The sequence below is a fragment of the Hypanus sabinus genome, chromosome 23 (assembly GCF_030144855.1).
Source record: "Hypanus sabinus isolate sHypSab1 chromosome 23, sHypSab1.hap1, whole genome shotgun sequence".
Taxonomy (NCBI): domain Eukaryota; kingdom Metazoa; phylum Chordata; class Chondrichthyes; order Myliobatiformes; family Dasyatidae; genus Hypanus; species Hypanus sabinus.
In genome coordinates this window covers 56,904,240-56,932,152 of record NC_082728.1, presented here as the reverse complement: position 1 = coordinate 56,932,152, position 27,913 = coordinate 56,904,240, and the positions used below count along the sequence as shown (strand labels likewise).

General features: G+C 46.1%; 1 protein-coding gene across 1 annotated transcript in view; it reads left to right on the top strand.

Annotated features, from left to right (window-relative positions):
* pkd1b (polycystic kidney disease 1b) overlaps nucleotides 1-27,913 on the top strand; it is a 472,814-nt gene that overhangs the window by 53,200 nt on the left and 391,701 nt on the right. The window contains exons 11-14 of the mRNA XM_059949028.1: nucleotides 1,414-1,563; nucleotides 9,313-9,450; nucleotides 11,317-11,599; nucleotides 25,372-25,591. Coding sequence (XP_059805011.1) covers nucleotides 1,414-1,563; nucleotides 9,313-9,450; nucleotides 11,317-11,599; nucleotides 25,372-25,591 — 791 coding nt within the window. The remainder of the gene's footprint in view (nucleotides 1-1,413; nucleotides 1,564-9,312; nucleotides 9,451-11,316; nucleotides 11,600-25,371; nucleotides 25,592-27,913) is intronic.

Genomic DNA, 27,913 nt, shown 5'->3' with positions numbered 1-27,913 from the left:
TTCACTGGACAGATGGGGGAGCACAGTAAGACAAATCTCACCTTCACTGGACAGACAGAGGGAGCACAGTAAGTCAAATCTCACCTTCACTGGACAGACGGGGGAGCACGGTAAGGCAAGTCTCACCTTCACTGGACAGACGGGGGAGCACGGTAAGGCAAATCTCACCTTCACTGGACAGACAGAGGGAGCACGGTAAGACAAATCTCACCTTCACTGGACAGACAGAGGGAGCACGGTAAGACAAATCTCACCTTCACTGGACAGACGGGAGCACAGTAAGGCAAATCTCACCTTTACTGGACAGACAGAGGGAGCACAGTAAGACAAATCTCACCTTCACTGGACAGACGGGGGAGCACGGTAAGGCAAATCTCACCTTCACTGGACAGACGGGGGAGCACGGTAAGACAAATCTCACCTTCACTGGACAGACGGGGGAGCACGGTAAGACAAATCTCACCTTCACTGGACAGACAGAGGGAGCACAGTAAGACAAATCTCACCTTCACTGGACAGACGTGGGAGCACGGTAAGGCAAATCTCACCTTCACTGGACAGACATGGGCAATGGGGCTAGTGGTAAAAACGGGAATCCATTTATGACTTCTCTATTCCCCTTGCTCACTCCAGCCTCACACCCAGGGAACATAGTGCTCGCCATACTAATCCCACCCTCACTATCAAGCCTGCAGACAAGGCTCGTGCCTTGTGCAGGTGCTGTTGTAGACTTCCAAGTTCCCTGTGCTACTCTCTGCACACGGCAGAGTCATTGTGTTCAGTCTGTCAGATTTGAAGGAATATTCAAGTAACCCCACTTATCCACTCTACATTTGGTCCTCGGGGCGCTTATTCCATTCACTTTTGAAGATTAACATTGGATTTGTTTGCACCAGCCTCGGGTGATTTTTAGATCCTAACTGCTAGTTAGATAAAACAGTTACTTGAAATTCATTGTCAACATCAGGAAAGTAAAGGGCCAGGAATGGGTCAGTGTGTGCTCTGAGCCTGGCCATACCACGATGTCCTGCAAATCAAGCATGGCCATTTCCTATTATCAGGTAGAGTGAGGAGAGAAATGAAAAGCAGGGCCAATGTGGGAGAAAATGTTTGCGAGGATTGTCTGACCCCTTGGGGAAATCAAGCCAGTCTAGAGATCAGACAGGACAAATGGTACCTGTGAAACTGCCTGTCCTCTGATGTGAACTCCATCTTAGTCAAGAGATGGAAAAATGTGAAGCTGTGGGTATGATGCTGACTATCTTATATCAGACCTGGTTTCGATCAAAATCTAGCTGAGAGAGTCAAACTTTTGTCCATTCAATTACCTCTGAAGGTGGTAGGATCGAAGGAGAGGGGTGAAACCTGTTGTGTTACTCATATGAATAACTACCATTTTATTCTCTGCTTCAGGATCAGTCCACTTCTCTCTGTATTCCTGCTCCCAGTTGTTGCAATTCTGTTGTCACCATCCCTGGGCACACACTGGTGCTGGGTGCTACATACACATTCACACTGACCGTCGGCAAGCCTGGGAGGGAGGAGGTCCATGCCACTCAAACGGTGAGTCCTGACTGATAATGGACGTGTTGTACAGAAAGGACTTCGAGATTGCAGATGCACTGAGGAACAAGGATAACATGAGAATGGAAGTTCACATTTCAACATTATTTTTCTATCAATACATATCTGCAGTTACATATCTACCAATACACACCTGTATTTGCCTATCAGCCCTTGCAGACCTGCAGTTATATGGTGAAATCTGCAGGATAGTCCAGAGCAACACAGTGTGGATGGCAATAGGAAAGACCACAGCTTTTGTTCTCAGAATATATTGTATCAGTTGTTGGATACAACCGAGTTACACAGCTTGGCTAGAGAGGGGCAGTGCCAGTGCAGGCTCGTGCTGCGTATGTGTGTGTACATGTGCAATTGTGTGCATGCATGCACATTTGTGTTGGAATGTGCCTTTGCATAAAAATAACAGCAGTGTGATAGATGACAATCAGCAGCAGATTCTGGAAACCATCGGGAAAAGCAGCACCAGCAGTTCCTGTGGCGGCTGAAACATCCTTGCACACAAAACCTACATGGGAATAGAGGAAGATGTTAAGCCCTCAAGTATTAACCTGCACCCATGCTGAGCTCATCAATTTCATCAACTGTTGCCTCATCAACAGCCCTCAAATTCTCTTGGTCCATCTCGGACACTTCTCTCCCCCTTCTTGATTTCTCGGTCTTCATCTCTGGAGACAGACTGTCCACTGACATCTTCTATAAACCCACTGACTCTCATAACTGCCTCGACTGTACCTCTTCCCATCCTGCCACATGCAAAAATGCTTTTCCCTATTCCCAGTCCCTCCATCTCTGCCGCATCTGCTCCCAGGATGAGGCTTTCCATTCCAGGACATCTCAAATGTCCTCTTTCTTTAAGGATCATGGTTTTCCTTCTGCAGTCATCAATGATGCCCTCACCCACATCTCCTCCGTTTCCCTCACTTCAGCCCTCACCCCATCCTCCTGTCACCACAACAGAGACCGAGTTCTCCTTGTCCTCACCTACCACCCCACCAGCCTCTGGATCCAGCATATTATCCTCTGCAACTTCCGCCATCTTCAACAGGACCCCACCACTAAGCACATCTTTCCCTCTCTACCCCTCTCCACTTTCCGCAGGGATTGTTCTCTCCATGACTCCCTGGTCCACACATCCCTCCCCACAGATCTCCTACCTGGTACTTATCCCTGCAAGCATAAGTGCTACACCTGTCCCTACACCTCCTCTCTTACCACCATTCAGGGCCCCAAACAGTCCTTCCAGGTGAGGCAACACTTCACTTGTGAGTCTGTTGGGGTAATCTATTGCATCCGGTGCTCCCGGTGCGGCCTCCTCTACATCGGCGAGACCCAACGCAGACTGGGGGACTGCTTCGTCGAGCACCTCCGCTCCATCCGCCACAACAGACAGGATCTCCCGGTTGCCACCCACTTCAACTCTCCTTCACATTCCCATTCGGATATGTTCATACATGGCCTCCTCTACTGCCATGATGAGGCCAAACTCAGGTTGGAGGAACAAGACCTCATATACCGTCTGGGCAGTCTCCAGCCCCTTGGCATGAACATTGAATTCTCCAATTTCTGGTAATTCCCTCCCTCTCCCTTCCCCCATCCCACTTTCAGTCTGCCTCCTCCTCCAGCTGCCTATCACCTCTCTCATGATTCTGCCTTCTTCTACTACCCATAGTGCTTTCCCCTTACATTCCTTCTTCACCTCTCCTGCCTATCCCCTCCCTGCTTCCACTCCCCCACCCCTTGATCTTTCCTCTTACTGGTTTTTCACCCGGCACCTACCAGCCTTCTCCTTCCCACCCTCCCCCCCACCTTCCTTATAGGGTCCAATACCTTCCCAGCCACTGAAGTCATGTTAACTGGCCTATATAATCCTTTTTCCTGCCACCCTCCCTTCTTAAAGAGTTGAAATGTTTTTCTTAAAAAGCAAGAAAAGTTTGCCAGATGTCCACATATTAATGTTGTAGGAAGCTAAGAGATTTATGGAAATAGCAAAAAAGAAGTTCAAAGGGAGATGTGGAAGGTAAAGCGAGGGTACGGAAATACTGGCAGCTAAAAACATGCAACATCCACTGGCATAAAATGACAACATTATTGCAGCCATAGAGGTTCCTCCAGCATTTTTTGTGTTGCTCCAGATTTCCAGCATCTACTGTCCTGTCCCTCCTAAATGAAGGACTGACAAGTCCAACAGCTCAATGTTCTGTGATATAGGAGTTTCAGCTGTGACGGAGTGCAATGTAAAGGAGGAGAAGGAGTCACACTACTGAATTGGGAAACATCATGAAGTATGCAGAAAGGATATTCTGGAGGGATCACCCAATGAGGCCTTATAGGGGGCAATCACTTTGCTGGGGTTAAGCCATCGAGTCATAGAACACTACAGCACAGAAATAGGCCCTTCAGCCCATCTAGCCCATGCCAAACCATTAACCTGCCTTGTCCCATAGCACTCCATCTCCTCCCATCTGTGTACCTATCCAAATTTCTCTTAAATGTTGAAATTGAACCTGCATCCACCACTTGTGCCGGCAGCTCGTTCTGCACTCTCACCATCCTCTGAGTGAAGAAGTTCCCTCTTATGTTCCCCTTAAGCATTTCACCTTTCACCCTTAACCCATGACTTCTAGTTGTGGTCTCACCCAACCACAGTAGAAAAAAGTCTGCTTGCATTTACCCTGTATAACGCTGATAATTTTGTATACCTCTATCAAATCTCACTTCAATATTCTACTTCGTAGGAAATAAAGTCCTAACCTATTTAACCTTTCCCTGTAACTCAGGTCCTAAAGTCCTGGCAACATCCTTGTAGATTTTCTCTGCACTCTTTCAGTCTTTTTATATCATTCTGGTAGATAAGGGATCAAAAGTGGACACAATACTCCAAATTAGGCCTCGCATATATCTCACAAAATTTCAATGTAACATTTCAATTCCTGTAGTCAGTATAATGATTTATCAAGGACAATGTGCCAAAATCTCTTTTTACGACCCGATCAACCTGTGATGCAATTATGGATCTGTATTCCCCGGTCCCTCTGTTCTATTGCACTCTTCAGTGCCCTATTGCCCACCATGTAAGTCCTACCCTGGTTTGTTCTTCCAAAACGCAATACCTCACACTCGGCTGCATTAACTTCCACCTGCCATTTTTCAGCCCCTTTCACTACCTGCTCCAAATCCTGTTGCAAGCTTTGATCATCTTGGTATTATATAACCCTACCAGAAAAATTGTTGAATTTAACTTTAACTTTGGAAATGAGACTGGGCGGTCAGTTTGGGAATAAACTCTTATTGGGCTTCCAGCTGTGTACAGGTACGATTTTAACCAACATTTTGATGACAAACTCTGCTACCTTGATCAGGAGTGATGCCTGGGCATGTCTAGTCTGGTGGTATACAATCCCGTTGTCCGTCTTTTCTGATTGGTTAGTCCTCATCCGCTGTCCCACCTTATTTACAATCAAATTCCAATTAAATACAAGCATATATCAGCCAGATGGGACACACAGTGGAAACCTGCATCAAGGATCCCAGGAGCTGTATCCACTTGGGTTACCCAGAGAGATCGGCAATAGCAGAACATTACATTCAAAATGGTCATAGGATTGACTTCAGCATTAGGGGGACTTCAGCAAAACCAGTGTGCTGCACCAATGACTTTTGGGACGGCCTGGTAACGGAAGCCATTGGAATAAAACTAGAGGAAAAGAATTTTAACAAGGACTAAGGTCTCATTCAAAGTAAGAACTGGAATTCGATTGTAAAGAAAGTTGGACAGTGGAAACCTGATTGGATGCGGAATAACCAGTCAGGAGGGAGGAACGATAAGGTTATAAAGAGCACCTGACTAGACACGCCTATGCATCATCCCCGATGAGGATGGCGGAGTTTGTGATCGAACCTTCAGTTAAAGTCGATACCTGTACCTGGCTGGAAACCTGAGAAGTTATTTGCCATATACGCCAAGAAAGCACTAGATCCAGATTGGGAATATTTTGGAAAGAATGATCATAATTCTGTAAGGTTCAATTTGGTTATGGAAAAGGATAATGTTGGTCCTCAAGCCAAAGTCCTAAATTATGGGATGGTTGATTTTGATAGTGTGAAAGAAGATCTGACAAAGTAAGACAGATCATGCCATACATAATTATATAGAGGTAGTAAGTGCCTTCAGGCTTCTGTATCTCCTACCTGATAGTAACAGTGAGAAAAGGGCATGTCCTGGGTACTGGAGGTCCTTAATAATGGACACTGCCTATCTGAGTCACCGCTCCCTGAAGATGTCCTGGGTACTTTGTAGGCCAGTACCCAAGATGGAGCTGACTAGATTTACAACCCTCTGCAGCTTCTTTCAGCCCTGTGTAGTAGACCCCCACTTCCCCCACCAACACCAGACAGTGATGCAGCCTGTCAGAATGCTTTCCATGGTACCACTATAGAAGTTTTTGAGTGTACTTGTTGACATGCCAAATCTCTTCAAATTCCTAATTAAGTATAGTTGCTGTTTTGCCTTCTTTACAACTACATTGATACGTTGGGACCAGGTTAGATCCTCAGAGATCTTGACACCCAGGAACTTGAAACTGCTCACTCTCTCTACTTCTGACCCCTCTATGAGGATTGGTCTGTGTTCCTTCATCTTACCATTCCAGAAATCTGTAATCAGCTCTTTCATCTTACTGGTGTTGAGTGCCAGGTTGTTGCTGCGACACCATTCCACTAGTTGGCATATCTCACTCCTGTACGCCCTTTCGTTATCACCTGAGATTCTACTAACAATGGTTGTATCATCAGCAAGTTTATAGATGGTATTTGAGCTATGCCTAGCCACACAGTCATGTGTATATAGAGAGTAGAGCAGTGGGCTAAGCACACACCCCTGAGGTGCGCCAGTGTTCATCATCAGTGAGGAGGAGATGTTATCACCAATCTGCACAGATTGTGGTCTTCTGGTAAGGAAGTTGAGGATCCATTTGCAGAGGGAGGTACAGAGGCCCAGGTTCTTCAACTTCTCAATCAGGATTGTGGGAATGATGGTATTAAATGCCGAGCTATACTTGATGAACAGCATCTTGAGATAGGTGTTTGTGTTGTCCAGGTGGTCTAATGCTGTGTGAAGAGTCATTGAGATTGCGTCTGCCATTGACCTATTCTGGTGATCGGCAAATTGTAATGGGTCCAAGTTCTTACTTGTATTCACCAAAGGGAAGGATGTGGACGTTAGTGAGTTCAGGGAGGGATTTGTTGATTGGCTGGAACATTGTCTGGTGTTAGATGTCTTGGAATACACAATGGCAGGTAAATCTCTGGCTGCGATCTACCAGAATGTTATGGGAAACAAAGGAGAAGATTGCTAAGACCCTGATAGAGATTTTTGTATCTTCATTAGCTACAGGTGAGGTGCCAGAAGGAGGGTGGCTAGTATTGTTCTGTTATTTAAGAAAGGTAGCAGGGATAAACTAGGTAACTACAAATGGTAAACATGTTAGTGGTAGAGCAATTATTGAGAGACAGGGTCTCTATACATTTAGAAAGGCAGGGATTGATTTTAGGGATCATCAGTATGGCTCTGTGGTGCAAAATCCTGTTCACTAACATAAATGTACTTTTGAGGAATTAAAGAAAGGAGATTGATGAAGGCATGGTAGATGTTGCCTATATGGTTTCAGTAAGGCATCTGCCGAGGTTCCCTATGATAAGCTGATCTAGACGATTAAGCAACACATGTAAGCTGTCCACTGGATCCAAAGTTGGAATGGCTCAGGGCAGTGTTGTTTTACTGACTGGACGGGTGTGACTAGTTGTGTACAACAGGGATTGCTGATGGGATGCCAGCTGTTACTGATTTATGCTAATAACTTGGATGTGAATTCAGGAGGTATGATTAGAAGGTTTCCAAATGATGCAAAAAAAAACTGGTTAATGTTGTGTGTAGCAAGGAAGGATGTCTAAGGCTATAGTCGTATTTAGATCTGTTAGAAAGTTGGGCAGAGTGCTGGAAAATGGAATTTAGTCCCAACAAGTACATGGTAATGTTTGTTAGGAAGTCAAATGGGGAAGGACATATACAGTAAATGGTAGGGGCTAAGGAAAGTTCATGATTAGAGGGTCTGTGGGGTCTATACCAACAGTTTCCTGAAAGTACTGACACAGGTTATGGGGTGGTAAATGTTCATCTTCATAGTCAGGGCATAATTTAAGAGGATTCAGGGAGCTTTGTTCTGGTATCCCAAGGTCTCTCTGATCACCCACACTTTCCAAGATCCTGCCATTCACTGTGTGAGTCCAAGTTTAACTTCCCAAAATGTATCACTTCACCTTGTCTTGAGTTAAATTCCATCTGCCATTTCTTACCCACTTGCCCAGTTGATCTGGAGATCCTATTGTAGCTTCATATAACCTTCTTCACTGTCCATTATTATACCACCACTTATGCAGCCTTCTCCAAATCCTCCAATCATACCACCTGCATTCTCATCCATACCATCAACATGTATGATAAAGGACTCAGTAGAAATCCCTTTAGGCCACAACTGAGCGCAGGTCTGCAATCTGAAAATCAACCCTGCAATGAGAGTATCAAGAGGAGATGGTTGACGCAGATACATCACTCTGTCCAAGAAGCCATTGGGTAGTTTCCTCAATAGGGAAATCATTAGGCTCCCATGCTAATACAGGTAATTGGGATTAGTGTAGCTGAGCAAAAGTTTTAGCATGGATGTGATGGGCCAAAGAGCCTATTTCTGTGCTATACAACTCTGTGCCTCTGACAGAAATCACAACAAAATGACTAAGGAGAGAGTTGGGACTGATATGGGAAAAATAACCTACTTGTGGGATAGTGTGTAGGGTTCTGAGTTTGCTTCACAAAAGAGGGGGTCATTGCTGATATTGTAATTAGTATGTAAAATATTAAAGTAACAGCCTTGATTCAGCCCTTTCTGTTGGTCAAGTGTTTCTAGTGTTGGTCAGGAGGTGGCATAATTCACACTGATTTGAATTGACACAACACATTTCACTCTGTTTCAATGTACATGTGACAAATAAAACTAATCTTCAATCCTCTCATAACCAAGAAATCCAAGCAACACACACAAACTGCTGGAGGAACTCAGCAGGCCAATCAGCATCTATGGAAGAGAGTACAGTCGACGTTTTGGGCCAAGACACTTCAGCAGGACTGGAGAAAAAAAAGATGAGTTAGAGTTAGAAGGTGTTGGGGTGGGGGGGGGGGTGAGAGGTCCTCTCCTTCACCAGCCCTGTATCTCTTTCACCAATCAACCTTCCTGCTCTTTTCATCACCCTCCCCACACCATCCCCCGTTTGACCAATCACCTTGTATTCCTCCGTCCCCTCCCCCCACCTTCTACCTGTCTTATCTCTTTTTCTCCAGTCCTGTTGAAGAGTTTTTTCCTGAAATGTTGACTGTACTCTTTTCTGTAGATGCAGCCTGGCCCGCTGAGGTCCTCCAGCATTTTGTGTGTGTTGCTTAATCTTCAATCTCTGCCTATTTCTGAACATATGTAACAATGTTCATAAGAGTATGCTTGGTGTTGGTCACTGTGGTGTCTGTTACAGGTATTGAACAGTCATGTGTCAGTGCTGGTCTGGTCTCACCCAGTATGGAAGATTGCAGAGCCTATATCTAGTGCTGTATCTGTGTAGTATTGTATCTGACTCTCTGTGTCAGTCCCTATGTGTCTGTGCTGACTGTGACATTTTAACATGCAGGTTCTGGTCCAAGCTGGAAAGATCCCGAGCGTGCTTTTGGAGTGTATCTCCTGCCGTGTCCGCTGGAGCTATGGAGTGAGCAGGAGTACGCATGTCTCATTGGCTGGAAGGTGTGCCAATTGCAGCAGCCAGTTATTGGTAAGCATTCCCACTCGCCGTGTTGCTTTCTTTTTTGGGGTTGTCCCCACAGGTCTTTGCCATTTTGAAGATGTGTCCATTGTGCCCTTTAAGAGGAATGTTGTAATCCAGGGTGCTATTCCATTGTGGTGCATCAGAGATCACAAGATGTTCGAGGTCTGTGAAAGAAACTCAGGCTATAATAATAGAGGTGAGCTGCTGATTTCTCTCCAATGTTCCCAACCAACGTCTATGCCTGAGACAACTTTATAACTAAATGTAGTCATTATTTCAAATGTAATCCGGAAAACTATAGGCCGGTAAGTAGTAGGTAAATTATCAGAAGGAGTAACAGGGACTTATTAGGGGGAGTCAACATGGCTTTGTGCATGGTAGGTCATGTTTAACCAATCTATTAGAGTTTTTCGAGGAGGTTACCAGGAAAGTGGATGAAGGGAAGGCAGTGGATGTTGTATACATGGACTTCAGTAAGGCCTTTGACAAGGTCCCGCATTGGAGGTTAGTTAGGAAGATTCAGTTGCTAGGTATACATGGAGAGGTAGTAAATTGGATTAGACATTGGCTCAGTGGGGGAAGCCAGAGAGTGGTAGTGGAGGATTGTTTCTCTGAGTGGAGGCCTGTGACTAGTTGTGTGCTGGGTCCATTGTTATTTGTCATCTATATCAATGATCTGGATGATAATGTGGCAAATTGGATCAGCAAATTTGCTGACGATACAAAGATTGGAGGTGTGGTGGACAGTGAAGAAGGTTTTCAAAGCTTGCAGAGGGATTTGGACCAGATGGAGGAATGGACTGAAAAATGGCAGATGGAGTTTACTGCAGACAAGTGTGAGGTATTGCACTTTGGAAGGACAAACCAAGGTAGAACATACAAGGTAAATGGTAGGACACTGAGGAATGCAGCAGAACAGTGGGATCTGGGAATACAGATACATAATTCCCTAAAAGTGGCATCACAGGTAGATAGGGTTGTAAAGAAAGCTTTTGATACATTGGCCTTTATAAATCAAAGTATTGAGTATAAGAGTTGGAATGTTATGGTGAGGTTGTATAAGACATTGGTGAGGCCGGATTTGGAGTATTGTATGCAGTTTTGGTCACCTAATTACAGGAAGGATATTAATAAGGTTGAAAGAGTGCGGAGACGGTTTACAAGGATGTTGCTGGGACTTGAGAAACTGAGTTACAGAGAAAGGTTGAATAGGTTAGGACTTTATTCCCTGGAGCGTAGAAGAATGAGGGGAGACTTGATAGAGGTTTATAAAATTATGATGGGTATAGATAGAGTGAATGCAAGCAGGCTTTTTCCACTGAGACTAGGGGAGAAAAAAAACCCAGAGGACATGGGTTAAGGGTGAAGGGGGAAATGTTTAAAGGGAACATTGGGGGGGGGGGCTTCTTCACACAGAGTGGTGAGAGTGTGGAATGAGCTGCCAGATGAAGTAGTAAATGCGGGTTCACTTTTATTAACATTTAAGAAACATTTGGACAGGTACATGGATGAGAGGGGTTTGCAGGGATATGGGCCAGGTACAAGTCAGTGGGACTAGGCAGAAAAATGGTTTGGCACATGTGCTGTAATGTTCTATAGTTCTATTTACTTTGCTATGGGGTCTACTGTACCCTAGTTAGCTCCTGTATTTCCCAAATTACAACTTAACTTTAAAAGTACTGACTGCGAGGCACTGTTGGGATGTCTTGAGATTGTGAAAGGCTCTGTGGAGTTGCACATTATTGATTTCATTCTCCATAATTGATAACACATAAGGATTGGAATTTAATTACTCTAAGGGCTAGCTGTTCTGCATCTTTCTCTGTGGTCAGCCTATTTACTAGTGTTATTCATATTTCATTTTCCCTGTAGTACAAGTGGACGGTTCAGAATCCTGATGGCCACCCTTTGATCTTAGACAACCAAACCACCTCCACAGGAGACTCGAATGCTAACCTGGTCATTCGACAGGGGGTCCTCCAAGATGGAGTCAACTACACTTTCACCTTGAACATAACTGATCTTGAAGAGGAAACCTCAGGCTTCTCCCGTATCATTCTGAGCCCTAACTACCCTCCCAGTGGGGGACACTGTACCATCCATCCAGAACAAGCTCTCTATCTGTTGGAAACCCCTCTTACTTTTAATTGCACAGGTAACTAGAGATTTATTTTTGATTGTTACTACTAGTTCCGACCTCCTTCCTTCCACCTGCACTCCTCCTCTGATGATTTTGTTTAAGGCAAGTTTTTAGTTATTATGCTCACGACTGAATCTGCAGATGCTGGAAATAAATAAAAACACAAAATGCTGGCAGAACTCAGCAGGCCAGACAGCACCTATGGGAGGAGGTAGTGACGATGTTTCGGGCCGAAACCCTTCATCAGGAGTGAAGTAACATGGGATGGTGGAGAGGGGATAAGAAGTGGGGGGAGGGATGAAGTAGAGAGCTGGGAAGTGATAGGTTGGAGGGAAATGGGCTAGGAGAATTATGGGAAATAAAAGAGAAAGAAAGGTAGGACTAGGGGGAGATTATAGTGACGGGGGAAAAAGAGAACCAGACTAAGATAATAGATAGGGATGGGGGTGGGGGGGGGCAGGGGTATCAACGGAGGTCTGTGAGTTGGATGTTCATGCCGGCAGGTAGGAGGCTACCTAGGCGGGAGATAAGGTATTGCTCCATCGACCTGCGTGTGGCCTCATCTTGACGGTAGAGGAGGCCATGGACAGACATGTTGGAGTGGGAGTGGTCTGTGGAATTGAAGTGTGTGGCCACAGGGAGATCCCGCCACTGCTGGAGGACTGAGTCCTTATTATGTTATGTTAACCTGCTTTAGCTGAGAAAGAATTTTGTTGTGGAACTTTAATGCATTGATTTTTAAAAATATTTAATTGGTTACATCTTCATCTTCAATTCACCAACCTTGAGAAGGAAGTTCCAAGTGACCAAGACTTGGCAAGGTTTGCCACAGACTTATCAGATCAACACAGAATCTGGCCGTTGAGTCAATGTGAGTTCCCGTCAGTAATATTCCCTTCTTTCCAATTCATGTTAGCTTATTTATTCTCTTCACATGTGCCGAATAACTCCCCTTTGGTTCTTTTTGCCAAAGTATATTTTCATTTGGCTGATTAACCTGCCAGAGCATCTTTGGGGCATGGGTGGAGCTTCTAAGGAAACTTCCATAGCCATGAAGAGAATGTACAGACTGCACAGTCAAGAATGAAGCTGAGTCTCTGAAGCTGTGTAGGAATCAGTCCATGGTTACTGTGTAATTACCAGTGCATCACAACGCTCCCTGTATAGACTACACACAGACAGTGACTGTGGTCAGGGATGCACCTGGGTAGTTACCAGTGTATCACAATGCTATCTTGTACTTTATGTGGTTCAACTAAGTTAAGGGCATGTGCAATATATTTGGAATGAATGGAATATGTAGCCCTTGCCCGTGTCTCTTATCATTGTGTAGACTAAAAATTCGTACATGTTATAAATTGGCAACAAGGGTTGGAAAAATAAAGAACAAGCCCCACATGAGAGAAAATATAGACTTTTAGTTGAAAAAAGATGACTTACTGGGGGTGTTAATTGGTTTGGCGACATTCTGTGCACCAGCTGTGACCAACCCCGATTATGGACACAGCAAAGAACATCCAGCCAAAACTCTACTGAAGAAGAGGGTTGGCCATTACTTGGAAGGTTCCTGGGTAAATTATTTGGTTGATGATTGACACATTTCTTCCAGGGACGAATGAAGCTACACAGATACACTGCAGCTGGTGGAAGAATTTTGGGTGTGTTTTGTGCACTGGGATAAGAAAGCTGCTGATAGATCAGTGAAATGGGTTCAGAAACATGTTGCATGTTAGCAAATACCATATCATCAATTCTTGTTTAGTGAAGCAGAGCAAATGTTAAATAATCCCATTAATCCATTCAGATATAGTGGAGATCTCTAACTCCAGAATGTGAGTTATAAATTCAGTATGTACATAATCTCTTTGAAAGATCTGTTGGATACTGCAAATCTGACATTTAGACTGCACACAGAATGCCAAGTCTATGATTTAATCAACAAGCAAATGAAGTTAAAGTTACTAAATGCATAGAATTTCATATCTGATCCTATGTCCAAATTTGCAATGGTTTTTAAGTGTTCCTTTCTAATACCTGTACATCCTTTCATTCATTTCTGTCTGACTGTCTTATGAAACAAAATATAATTAAACACATACATTATTAGATGCCAGATTATTCAAGTGGTGCAGCTGAGGGGTCAGTGAGAATTGACAAAGAAACACTGAAGGAACAAATATTACAATGGTGCTGAACTTTAATGAGGATACATTGATCAGTGAGATTTTTGCTGAACTTCAGCAGGATGTCACATTCCGCAATTGCATATACTGGAGGTGAACTCAATGCACATTAGATTCATAACACAGTTCAGCTTAGTTAAGTCAAATCTTGAGGGGAGAGTAAAAAAACAGAACAGTTGATGCAGAAATGAAATTATTATTCAAATTAAAAGGGAGGCTACATTGTAGAGCTCACATGCGAACACCATCTAACAGCTCTCAGGTAAAAAGAAATATTTTCCTTAAAATAGGAGAGGGAAGTGAGCACAAAAATAATCCCTTCGAGAGATATTCAGGAGAATGCAGGAGAGTTGTATGCTAATGACTTGGTCAGAAATGAATCCATTGGAGACTGTGGAGAGAGCAAAGCGATTAAACTGAGTCAACAAGTGACATCCACATCAAGCCAGGAAACAAACAGTATCAATGGGACAAATTTTTTTCAGAAGATAGAAGCATGGAGATATTGTCAGGATGTTAAACTTAAGCTAAGGGACTCACTCCCTTTCAGAAAATGCAATATTTATTGAAATATAACAAAAGTACTGTGATGTTCTGGGTGGGACCGTGGTCGACAGCCCACTTTTGCATTTTAAATGCTTTTGTGGGATTATGGTGGGAAGTTCCAGTTCGTTTATTATTACATTTTAGCTCAGGTTATGCAGTTATTTGCTTGTGTGTTTGTGGGTCACCCGAACTGTAACCAGGGTGTGTGATGGTCACCTCCCCCATCAGTGTGAGACTGGTTGGGTTCTTGTGTGCTAATCACAATAAGAAAGAGTACACAGGTTGTAGAACCTTGAAAGCCTTCTTTGATTCCCTGGTTCACTGGTGGGAAGCCACCAAGGAGCACATCGAGGTTTTTCATCCGCAAGGATATCCAGAAAGCAAGACAGGAGCAGTGCGAACTGCGTAAACTCCAGACTGAGATACAGCAACTCCTCCTTCTGCAGTCGAGGGGGTGGATGTCAGGGAGGAATTATGGGAAGAGAAAGGCTGGCAAGCCCAGCACTTTGCCACCGAATCCTCCAAGATCATCTTCCGATCAACGTGCTCATGGTTCTTCTTCCAAAAGGTGCACAGGGGGAGCTCTGTGATCCACAGCCTTAAGGAAGAGGACGGCTCAGTCGCGTCCTCACAGACAGACATACTGAGGATCTGCACATCCTTCTATGCCGGTCTGTATGGAGAAAAGGCCACAGACTCCACAGCCTCTCGCAACTTCTTGTCGTCTATTATGCAGGTCTTAGACGATGGCAAGCGGGAGAGTCTGGAGCAGCCACTGACCCTGGACGAGCTGACTGGCTCTGTCCGTTCCTTTGAGTCGGGTAAGACTCCCGGAAGCGACGGCTTACCAGTATTCGACTCTGTGGAATTGACCTGCTGGAAGTATATAATGCTGTGCTTCTGGCCAGCTGCATGTCAGAATCCATGAGGAAGGGCATCATCACCCTCATCTACCAGTAGAAGGGGGAGAGGGAGGACATTAGACATTGGAGGCCCATTTCACTCCTGAATGTGGACTACAAGATCCTGTCCAAAGCTATCGCCAACAGGGTCAGGTCTGCCCTGGAACAGGTGATTCACCCGGACCAAACCTGTGCAGTACCGGGCAGGAAGATCTCGGAAAGCCTCGCGCTGAGGGTCACCATCGCCTATGTGCAGGACGGGGGTGGACGCCTGCCTGGTCAGCTTGGACCAGGAGAAAGCCTTCGACAGGATATCGCACATGTACATGGCGGATGTACTCTCCAAAATGGGATCTGGGGAGGGAATCCAGAATTGGATCAGACTTCTCTACACGGACATCTGTAGCGCAGTCCAGGTCAACGGGTGGGAAACAGACAGCTTCCCCATCAGGTCTGGAGTCAGGCAGGGCTGCCCTCTCTCCCCTGTCTTGTTCGTGTGCTGCATAGAACCCTTTGCCATCAGGTGACACGGCCAGGCAGTGGAGGGATCCAAGTCAAAACCTCCCCGTACATGGACGATGTCACCATTTTCTGCTCTGATCCGAGGTCAGTTCACAGACTGATCAGCATTTGCAAACAGTTTGAGGAGGAGTCAGGGGCCAGGGTCAACCACACGAAGAGCGAAGCCATGCTCTTCGGCAACTGGCCCGAATGATCCAGTGTCCCCTTCACCATCAGGGCTGATCACGTGAAGGTTTTGGGGATCTAGTTCGGAGGGGCCAAGGCATGCAATAAGAACTGGCAGGAGCGGACTGCCAAGGTGAAACAGAAACTTGGACTGTGGGGAGGGCGCTCCCTATTGATAACGGGCAAGAACCTGGTCATCAGGTGTGAGGTGCTCTCAGGTCTGTTGTACTTGGCGTAAGTATGGCCCGCCCCCCCGCTCCTACTGCTTGGGAATCACCCGAGCCGTCTTCAGATTCGTCTGGGGATCCAAGATGGAGTGGGTCAGATGGGCCACCATGCACAAGTCCCTGGACAATTGGGGCAAAAACGTTCCCAATATCGCCCTCACCCTGATAGCCAGCTTCATGTGTGGCTGCATCAGGTTGTGTGTGAAACCCAGGTATGTGGACACAAAGTACCACTATGTGCCCAGGTTCTACCTGTTGCCTTGGCTACGAAGGATGGTTCTGGCCCCACTCCCACGCAACACCCCAGTCAGCTGATCGTTGCTGCCATATAACAACTACAGCACAGAAACAGGCCATCTCGGCCCTTCTAGTCCATGCCGAAACTTGATGGTCTACCAGCACATGGAGATGTCAGTGGCGCATTCTCGGTTGCAGGAGTACATGCTGAGGGTGCACTGAAACTTGGTGTAGCCACTGCAAGGGCCCAGTGGGGAAGGACCACAGCTTAGGGTTCTTCTCCTGCGGGAGTTGAGGGGTAGGGTGGCAGGGAGTGTACCCCTCAACAATGGTCTGTAAAACATCAGAGCAACTCACGAGTGGCTGGAAGTGTGGAAATCTATAGAATGTAGAGGAAACCTCTGTAATGGATTGAAAGTCATTGAATGGTTCATTGTAAATAATTTTATTTTTAAAAGATTCACCATAAAAACCGTTGAATTAAACAGCTTCCTCGTCTGTCATTATGGACCAAATGCTCGCCACATTGATGTCAAGAGTGACATTCGAAATCGAAGGCGAGCTTGCAGAGCTACAACGGTGGATAAAGTGCTTTAAGACCCAGGGAAAATCGAGGGACGAGCAGTATGCTACCCCTATGCCCACGGGCAGGGCTGGTGAAGATGGAATTCGAAGGGAGGACCTGGGAACCGAGCATTGTGCCACGGAGCGAGCGTACCCAGGCTCCCCAACCCGTGGGTAGAGTGGAGCGCATCACTTGCCTCCGTAGCGACCCGCACCGGGGAACCCAAGACGCCGTAGCCATGGGAGGACAGGCACCATGGCAGCCCCCGCTGGAGCGACAGGAAGATCGGAGGGCCTCGACGATTTGCGCCTCAAGGTCTACCCTGAAGATCCCCAGATGCAATGGTACCAGCTGCCTGGAGCCTTACCTGGTGCAAGTCAAACTGGTTGCATGGCACAACGGGTGAAGCCCCACCGAGACGGCAGTGCACCTTGCCCTGGCACTGGAAGGAGACCTAACGCCGGCGTTTCGAGCAGAGGCTGTGGGCGGAAGCAACTGTGGGAGGAAACTTGGGGGCGCTTGCAGCAGATCTCACCACCGTGCTCAGCGGGGTTACCCCCAGGAACAGCTTGCCCTCCATGCCTTGGTAAAGGCGCTGACGCCGGAGCACCTTCGGCAGCGGCCGAGGCGGAGAGAGCAGAAGGGATCATCGCCCCACATGCCGCAAACCCGGTCTGTGTCACCGAGGGTGAGGAGGAGCCCGTGAGGCGGGTCCGACCAGTGCCATGCCGGCCACGGTGAGGCAGGTCGTTTGGCCCGGGACTGTCCCGCACCGGCACCGCGCCACAAAACACCGTGAAGGGAGTGCCACCCGAGTCCTCCAGCGGAACTCCTTCGTTGCCGCCCCTCCGGGTGGGCCGTTTGGCTGAAGGGCGAGGCTAATACGTGGACTGCGTGGTGGAGGGCATCAGATGCCGGGCGTTGGTGGACACCGGGTCAACCATCACAATCATCCGTTCCGGTGTTCTCCCCAACATGGCCAAGCCATCCCCGCCTGGGTGGACAACGATGGCAGTCTAACTGTGCGGCGCTGCAAGAGAAGAGGAGTGAACACGAGATGTGGCTCGCCGACCTGCATCCTCGGCCTGGACGTGCGGATGTGTCGGGGGCCAGACTACCTCGGTGCTCTCCGGCAGGCCAGCTCCAGAAAGCGGTCTCACAGCGGCCCGCGGCAGGGCCCAACGCAACACAGCCGAGCCACTGGCTTCAAGTGAGAGGCAGCAGCGTCCTCCCCACCGTGGACCAGCAGCTGTGCAGGGAACAGGTGAGCGATCCCGTGTTGGCCCGGGTGAGGGAATAGCTGAGTGTGGGACGATGGATGGGGTGGGCAGACCTGGACCCAGAGACCAAAGCCCGAAACTCGGAGTGGGGAATGCTGGAGGTCCACGGCAGGTTGCTGTTCAGCCGGTGGGAGGTGTCCGATGGTGACAGCTGGTGGTCCCCCGGGGGCTCCGCGCCATGGGGCTGCGGTCGGTGCAAGGGCTGGTGGGGGCTGGCTGTCTCGGAGTTACAAAGACGTTGGGCAGGCTGCGTGAACGCTTCTACTGGCCTGGTACAGGGAATACCTGGAGTTGTTCGGCAGTGCTGTGACACTTGTAGGTCCCAGAAGATGCCTGGCCCCAACAGTCCGGGGTGGCAATGGGGACTCCAGTAGGGGTCTACAACCCCTGCCGGAAGAAGGGACTGACCCCCAAGCTTGGAAGCCGCTGGAAGAGGTGCATCTCAGATGTGGTATATCAGGGGTGGTTACCTGAATGGCAGAAGGCAGTCATGCTGCACTGGGACCAGCTGGCACAGTGTCAGTCCTTGGCCACCGCTGACCCAGCGAGGCGGAGAGAGCAGAAGCGATCTTAACCCCCCCAAACTGTTCCAGCATGCAGTGAACCCGGGTTTGTCTCACACAAACAGGTGGCAGTGTTGACGCCCACCAGGACCTTTAGACTTTGCTATGGATCCTGGGGTTGCCAGGGGTGATTGACCTCTCTGGTGGGGGCAGTGTAACGTTCTAGGTGGGGGCATGGTCGACAGCCTGCTCCTGCATTTCTAATGACCAGTACTGTTTACGGGCTTCCCCCGCCATTCGAAGATAGAGCATGCCTATGAAATGGTTCGTAAACTGGAATGTCGTAAAGTGAAGAAGCAATTACCATTTATTTATATGGGAAAAATTTGTGAGTGTTCACAGACCCAAAAAATAACCTATCAAATCATGCCAAATAACACATAAAACCTAAACTAACAGTAACATACAGTAAAAGCAGGAATGTTATGATAAATACACTGCCTATATAAAGTAGAAATACTTTTCTGCAATCATTGCAGCTCTGTCCACCGTAGCGAAAATCTCACGCAAGCGAAGCGCTCTTGGCAGAAACACTTGGCGCAAGCGCAGTCAGCATAGACACTCTCTCCAGTAACCTTTAAGCCATGAAGCTGCCAAATCACACCAAATAACACATAAAAATACACAGCCTATAAAGTAGAGATAATGTATGTACAGTGTAGTATCACTGGAAGACAGCGAGCACACTGATGATGGTGTGTTAGGCTGAGTTGCTGGAGGTTGGGGTGGTGGGAGGTAGAGGAGACTGGGGTGTCATCTCATCGTCGTCTGTTTCCATCAGGGCAGGCGGGTCATCTTCTTCAATGTCTACCTGCCTCGATGTTGAAGGTCGAGGTTAATCATCTGCTGCGGCTGATGTGGAATTCTTGAAAAACGGCAGTATGCTTGACCACTTAGCCTCGCGCATTTTCTATCGTAGAGTTCTTTGTAAGCATTCAAACCATCCTGCAAATATGCCCTAAACCTACATACCCTTTCAAAATTAAAGTGGTACTTTTCTGCAATCATTTCAGTGTTGTCAATCACAGTGAGAATCTCACGCAGTTGCTTCACGTTCAGTTCCTGGACGACTTCACTTTTGGGCTGTTCGCTACTGTGTTCAGTTTCGATTGTTATCCTTTCCTCTTCCAATTGAATCAGCTCTTCATCTCTCAGTTCTTAGTCATGAGATGCCAAAACCTCTTCAACATCATCTTCATCAACTTCCACAAACCAAACTCACTATGTCCTTACTTTGTTCACCACGATCGAAACTCTTTATTATGTCTAGTTTTACACTAAGTGTAACAGCCTTATGAGCTCTTTTAGGCTTTTAGACAATAGACAATAGACAATAGGTGCAGAAGTAGACCATTCAGCCCCTCAAGTCTGCACCACCATTCTGAGATCATGGCTGATCATTCACTATCAATACCCAGTCCCTGCCTTGTCCCCATATCCCTTGATTCCCCTATCCATCAGATATCTATCCAGCTCCTTCTTGAAAGCATCCAGAGAATTGGCCTCCACCGTCTTCCGAGGCAGTGCATTCCACACCTCCACAACTCTCTGGGAGAAGAAGCTCTTCCTCAACTCTGTTTTAAATAACTGACCTCTTATTCTCAATCCATGCCCTTTGGTACTGGACTCTCCCAACATCTGGAACATATTTCCTGCCTCAATCCTATCAAATCCTTTAATTATCTTAAACGTTTCAATCAGATCCACTCTCAATCTCCTCAATTCCAGCGTGTACAAGCCCAATCTCTCCAATCTCTCTGCGTAAGACAGCCCTGCCATCCCAGGAATCAACCTAGTGAATCTACGCTGCACTTCCTCAATTGCCAGAATGTCCTTCCTTAAACCTGGAGACCAAAACTGTACACAATATTCCAGGTGTGGTCTCACCAGGGCCCTGTACAAATGCAAAAGAACATCCTTGCTCTTGTATTCAATTCCCCTTGTAACAAAGGCCAACATTCCATTTGCCCTCTTCACTGCCTGTTGCACTTGCTCATTCACCTTCATTGACTGGTGAACTAGGACTCCTAGGTCTCTTTGCATTTCTCCCTTACCTAACTCTACAACGTTCAGACAATACTCTGCCCTCTTGTTCCTGCTTCCAAAGTGGATAACTTCACATTTATTCACATTGAATGACATCTGCCAAGTATCTGCCCACTCACTCAGCCTATCCAAGTCTCCCTGTATTCTCCTAACGTCCTCTTCGCATGTCACACTGCCACCCAGTTTAGTATCGTCAGCAAACTTGCTGATATAGTTTTCAATGCCCTCATCTAAATCATTGACATAAATCGTAAAGAGCTGTGGTCCCAATACAGAGCCCTGTGGTACCCCACTAGTCACCTCCAGCCAGTCTGAGAAACACCCATTCACTGCTACCCTTTGCTTTCTATCTGCCAACCAGTTTTCTATCCATGTTGAAACCCTGCCCCCAATGCCATGAGCTCTGATTTTACTCACCAATCTCCTATGTGGCACCTTATCGAATGCCTTCTGAAAATCTAGGTACACAACATCTACTGGCTTACCCTTGTCTAACATCCTTGTTACACCCTCAAAAAACTCCAACAGATTAGTCAAGCATGATTTGCCCTTGGTAAATCCATCCTGGCTCGGCCTAATCCTATTTCTGCCATCTAGATGTGTCACTATTTCGTCCTTAATAATGGACTCAAGCATCTTCCCCACAACTGACGTTAGGCTAACAGGGCGATAGTTCTCCGTTTTCTCCTTCCCTCCCTTCTTGAAAAGTGGGACAACATTAGCCACTCTCCAATCTTCAGGAACTGATCCTGAATCTAAGGAACATTGGAAAATGATTACCAATGCATCCGCAATTTCCTGAGCCACCTCTTTTAGAACCCTCGGATGCAGACCATCTGGACCCGGGAATTTATTAGCCTTCAGTCCTACCAGTCTACTCATCACAGTTTCTTTCCTAATGTCAATCTGTCTCAATTCCTCTGATATCTTATGACCCTGGCCCATCCATACATCTGGGAGATTGCTTGTGTCCTCCCTGGTGAAGACAGATCTAAAGTATGCATTAAATTCTGTTACCATTTCCCTGATTCCCATAACAATTTCTCCCAATTCATTCTTCAAGGGGCTAACATTGTTCTTAACTATCTTCTTTCTCTTCACATAGCTAAAAAAGCTTTTGCTATCCCCTTTTATATTCCTGGCTAGACTGAGCTCATACCTGATTTTTTCTCTCCGTATTGCTTTTTTAGTTCAGATCTGCTGTTCCTTAAAACTTTCCCAATCATCTGTATTCCCACTCATCTTAGCCCTGTCATACTTCTTTTTCTTTAATGCTATACAATCTCTGACTTCCTTTGTCAACCACTGTGGCCCCTTCCCCCTCTTTGAATCCTTCCTTCTCATTGGAATGAACTGCATTTGCATCTTTTGTATTATGCCACTGCTGATCCACTGTCTTTCCTGCCAGGGCATCCACCCATTTAACTTTGGCCATCTCTTCCCTCATGGCTCCGTAGTCTCCTTTATTTAATTGCAACACTGACACCTCTGATCTGCCCTTATCCCTCTCAAATTGTAGATAAAAACTTATCATGTTATGATCACTACTTCCTAATGGCTCCTTTACTTCAAGATCACTTATTAAATCCTGTGCATTACACATCACCAAGTCCAAAATAGCCTCGTTCCTGGTTGGCTCAAGCACAAGCTGTTCCAAAAATACGTCCCTTAGACACTCCAAAAACTCCCTATCCTGGGGTCCAGCACCTACCTGATTCTCCCAGTTCACCTGCATGTTGAAATCTCCCATAATGACTGCATAACCTTTAGCACATGCCAATGTTAACTCCCTAATCAACTTGTACCCAATATCCACGCTACTGTTTGGGGGCCTGTACACAACACCCATTAGGGTCTTTTTACCCTTACTGTTCCTCAGCTCAATCCACACAGACTCTACTTCCCCTGTTCCCAAGTCACCTCTTGCTAAGGACTGAATCTCATTCCTCACCAACAGGGCCACCCCACCCCCTCTTCCCATATTTCTGTCTCTACGATAGCACGTATACCCTGGTACACTCAATTCCCAGGCCTGATCCCCTTGTAGCCATGTCTCCGTTATCCCAACAATATCATAGTTCCCCATTTTCATCTGAGCTTCAAGCTCATCTGTCTTATTTCTGACACTACGCGCATTCAAGTATAGAATTCTTAGCCCATTCCTCCTCTCTTTGCTTAAAACACTGTCTACTGTACCTAACCCAGCTCCTTGAACTTCCATCGGGCAAATTGCACCCTGAATTTTGATGACCTTCTCAAGATCACCCAAACCTTGTACACATTTAACCCCATGCACCTTCTGACCAACCCTCTGGATCTGGATCCCTGCCCCCTGCACATCTAGTTTAAACCCCCCCAAGCAGCACTGGCAAATACTCCTGCAAGAATGTTAGTACCCCTCCGGTTCAGATGTAGACCATCCCTTCGAAACAGATCCCAATGTCCCTGGAACAAAGACCAATTATCCAAAAACCTGAACCCTTCCTTCCTGCACCATGCTCTCAGCCTCGTATTAATGTGCATAATCATTCTATTCTTCGCCTCACTCGCACATGGCACAGGTAGCAATCCCGAGATTGTCACCCTGGAGGTCCTGCCTTTCAGCTTCACTCCTAACTCCCTGAACTCTCTAAGCAGGACCCCTTCACTCACCTTACCTACATCATTGGTCCCTACATGGACCACTACATCTGGGTTCATGCCCTCACTCTCAAGAATAGCCTGCACCCGATCTGAGATGTCCCGGACCCTGGCACCAGGGAGGCAACATACCATCCGAGACTCCCGATCTGCCCTACAAAATCTCCTATCTGCCCCCCTAACTATAGAGTCCCCTAAAACTATCGCTCTCTTCTCTTCCCTCCTCCCCTTTCTAGTTGAGGGTTCAACCTCTGTGCCAGAGGCAGGACCACTACAACTCATTCCTGGTAGGTCATCCCCATCAACAGTATCCAGTACGGTATACTTATTGTTAATGGGAATGGCCGCAGGGGTGCTCTGCTCTCTCTGCCTGCTCCCCCTGCCTCTCTGGACCGTCACCCATCTGCCTACTTCTTGGATTTTTGGTGTGACTACCTCCTGATAACTCCTATCTATCTCTGCCTCCACCTCCCGAATGATCCGTAGTTCATCCAGCTCCTGCTCCAACTCCCTAACTCGGGCTGATAGGAGCTGCAGCTGGACGCACCTTTTGCAGGTGTGGTCATCAGGGACAACTGTGTTGACCCTGACCTCCCACATATTGCATACGGAGCACACCACTGCTCTGACTGTCTCCCCCATACCTGAACTGGATTGATAGAATGTCTAAAAAGCACCTAGCGACCTTACCTTCTTCCCCTCAGCGAGCAATCACACAGGCTTACCGAAGTCCCCTTACGCCGAAGCCCACTTAGCCAAAGCCCAGGACTCTGCTTCCACGGACCCCGCTGCCCGCTCGACGCTTTTCCGATACCTTAGAACTCATCTTGCTAACAGATGCACAAAATAAATCAACATAAAGCACAGATGCTCACAGGCACGTGTTTAAGCAATGGCAGCTAGAATGCAGTTCCGGGGGAGGAGCTTGGCTGCACGGGATGCTCGCTGCCTTTTATTGTGTGCTGCCTTTTCTCATAACAGTGAAAACACCTTCTGTTAGCAAAAACAGGTAACTAGGTAAACAGGTCTTTCGTAACAGTGAGATATCGTAAAGACATTGGGCAGGCTGCATGAACTCTTCTACTGTCGTAAAGCAAACGTTCGTAAAACGGGGGACACCTGTATTATTCTTGTGTTAAAATACTTCTGTGGGATTATGGTGGGAAGTTCCAGTTCGTTATTGTTACATCTTAGCTTGGGTTATACAGTTCTTTGCTTGTGTATTTGTGGGTCACCCTAACTGTAACCGGGGGTGTGATGTTCACCTCTCCGTCAGTGTGAGACTGGTTGGATTCTCTCTCCGAGTTATGGTACTCAGTCTGTTTTGTGTTTATCACAATAAAAACCGTTGTTGAGTTAAAGAGCTTCCTCATCTGTCATTATGGACCAAATACTCGACACAGTATGGTGTATGAAGTGTACTTAAAGAGAGGAGTAATCAAACATTTCAGCAATTCTCAGAGTTTCTTTGTCAGCTTTTATATTTCTGGTACCTCATGCAGTTTGAATATGAACCCCACATATGTTTCCTTACATCAGTGTTACTGTGGTCCCTTTCCCTAACTTTGAGATGTATCCTTTACATTCTCTGCATTTCTCGAACGCATTATACAGTCCAACTTGCCTTTTTTCCATGATTGTACTGTAACAGTAATTTTTAACTGTCAAGTTCTTTACTTCTGGAATACTCTCTCCAGTCTTTTTATTATGCTGAAGACACACCATTCTATGTCAATTGTATAGAAATTTTTGTCACATCATCTTCTTTCTTTGCTCTGATTTCTAACTGAGTTTAGAAGGCCCAGTTTGCATTTTGCTTCATAATCTCATATCTCAGGAACAAAAACTTTGCCAGCAACGTGTCTGAGTGTGCCTGTGGAGTATAATTCTGATTTCCTCTTCTTTTCTAAGGCTGGTGGGATGAGGATGGAATTGTTGATCAACTGGTTTACTCCCTGGTGGCTGTCACCTGTTCCAGAGACTCCATTTGTGAAAGGTTCCGGCTGTACTGGGGCATCAAACCCTCCTTCAGTGCTTTGTTGCCTGTGGGCTCGTGGAGCAAAGCCACAGCGGTCACTGTGATCATTGAGGTGGAAGACATACTGGGTGCCCGTAACACTGCCATCAACAAGTAAGTGAGGATAAGGCACTGATAACAGATCAGTAAAAGTAAAACAGCATTGCCCTTGCAAATATAATGCCAAATCTTACTCTGTCATTGAAGTTTATAATCGAAGGGGTTTGGCCTGAAATATCGATTGTACAAACCCCATTTCCAGAAAAGTTGGGATATTTTCCAAAATGCAATAAAAACGAAAATCTGTGATATGTTAATTCACGTGAACCTTTATTTAACTGACAAAAGTACAAAGAAAAGATTTTTAATAGTTTTACTGACCAACTTAATAGTATTTTGTAAATATACACAAATTTAGAATTTGATGGCTGCAACACACTCAACAAAAGTTGGGACGGAGGCATGTTTACCATTGTGTTACATCACCTTTCCTTTTAATAACACTTTTTAATTGTTTTGGAACTGAGGATACTAATTGTAGTAGATTTGCAATTGGAAATTTTGTCCATTCTTGCTTGATATAAGACCTCAGCTGCTCAACAGTCCGTGGTTTCCGTTGTCTGATTTGCCTCTTCCTGATGCACCATACATTTTCAATAGGAGATAGACCTGGACTGGCAGCAGGCCAGTCAAGCACACGCACTCTGTGTCTACAAAGCCACGCTGTTGTAGCCCGTGCAGAATGTGGTCTGGCATTGTCCTGCTGAAATAAGCATGGACGTCCTGGGAAAAGTCGATGCCTTGATGGCAACATATGTCTCTCTAAAATCCTAATATATGCCTGAGAGTCAATGGTATCTTCACATACATGCAACTCTCTCATGCCGTGGGCACTGATGCACCCCCATACCATCACAGATGCTGGCTTTTGCACCTTTTGCTGATAACAATCAGGATGGTCGTTTTCATCTTTGGCACGGAGAACTCAATGCCCGTTTTTTTCTGAAAACTAGCTGAAATGTGGACTCATCTGACCACAGCACACGGTTCCGCAGTCTTACGGTCCATCTGAGATGAGCTCGGGCCCAGAGAACCTGCCGGCACTTCTGCATAGAGTTGATGCATGGCTTCCTCCTTGCGTAATACAGTTTCAAGTTGCATTTCTGGATGCAGCGACGGACTGTGTTAAGTGACAATGGTTTTCCGAAGTACTCCCGAGCCCAGGTGGCTATAATTGTCACAGTAGCGACGGTTTCTTAGGCAGTGCCGCCTGAGAGTTCGAAGATCACGCGCTTTCAACAGTGGCTTCCGACCTTGCCCTTTACGCACTGAGATGTCTCTGAGTTCTCTGAATCTTTTCACAATTTTATGTACTGTAGATGTTGAAAGACCTAAATTCTCTGCAATCTTGTGTTGAGAAATGTTCCTTTTGAACTAACAATTCTCTCACGAATTTTGGCACAAAGGGGTGAGCCATGACCCATCCTTGCTTGCAAAGACTGAGCCTTTGATGGACACTACTTTTATACCCAGTCATGATACCTCACCTGCTACCAATTAGCCTGCTTAATGTGGAGTCTTCCAAACCGGTGTTACTTGAGTATTCTGTGCACTTTTCGATCTTATTTTAACTCTGTCCCAACTTTTGTTGAGTGTGTTGCAGCCATAAAATTCTAAATTTGTGTATATTTACAAAATACAAATAAGTTGGTCGGTAAAACTATTGAAAATCTTTTCTTTGTATTTTTGTTAGTTAAATAAAGGTTCATGTGAATTAACATATCACAGATTATTGTTTTTATTGCATTTTGGAAAATATCCCAACTTTTCTGGAAATGGGGTTTGTACTTCTTTCCATAGATGCTGCCTGGCCTGCTGAGTTCCTCCAGTGTGTCCAGCATCTGCAGATTTGCTCTTGTTTGTCATTGAGATTCTTTACTCTGGGCTTTGCTTCTGGATTTAAATACTTAATGAAATAATCTGCATTCAGGCCGCTAACAACAAGTTTAAAGAATTAGAAAGCATGAAAAGGCTAATTTATACTATTGTTTTTACCACACAGCTCAATGTATGTGGATATTATTGGGGCAGATGATCAAGCAGTGACAATGGGATAACGGGGACAGGCAGACTACACAATAACCATGGGATTACAAGGAAAGACAGACTACACAGTGCCTGTGGGATTACAGGACCAGGCAGACTACATGGTGACCACGGGATTACCTTAGAGGTAAAGGTGGGAAGATGTGCCTGGAGGCTGTGGAAGTGAGTGAGGTCCTCAATGAATACTTCTCTTTGGTATTCACCAATGAGAGGGAACTTGAGGACGGTGAGGACAATTTGAGTGAGGTTGATGTTCTGGAGTTTGTTGATATTAAGGGAGAGAAGGTGTTGGAGTTGTTAAAATACATTAGGATGGATAAGTCCCCAAGG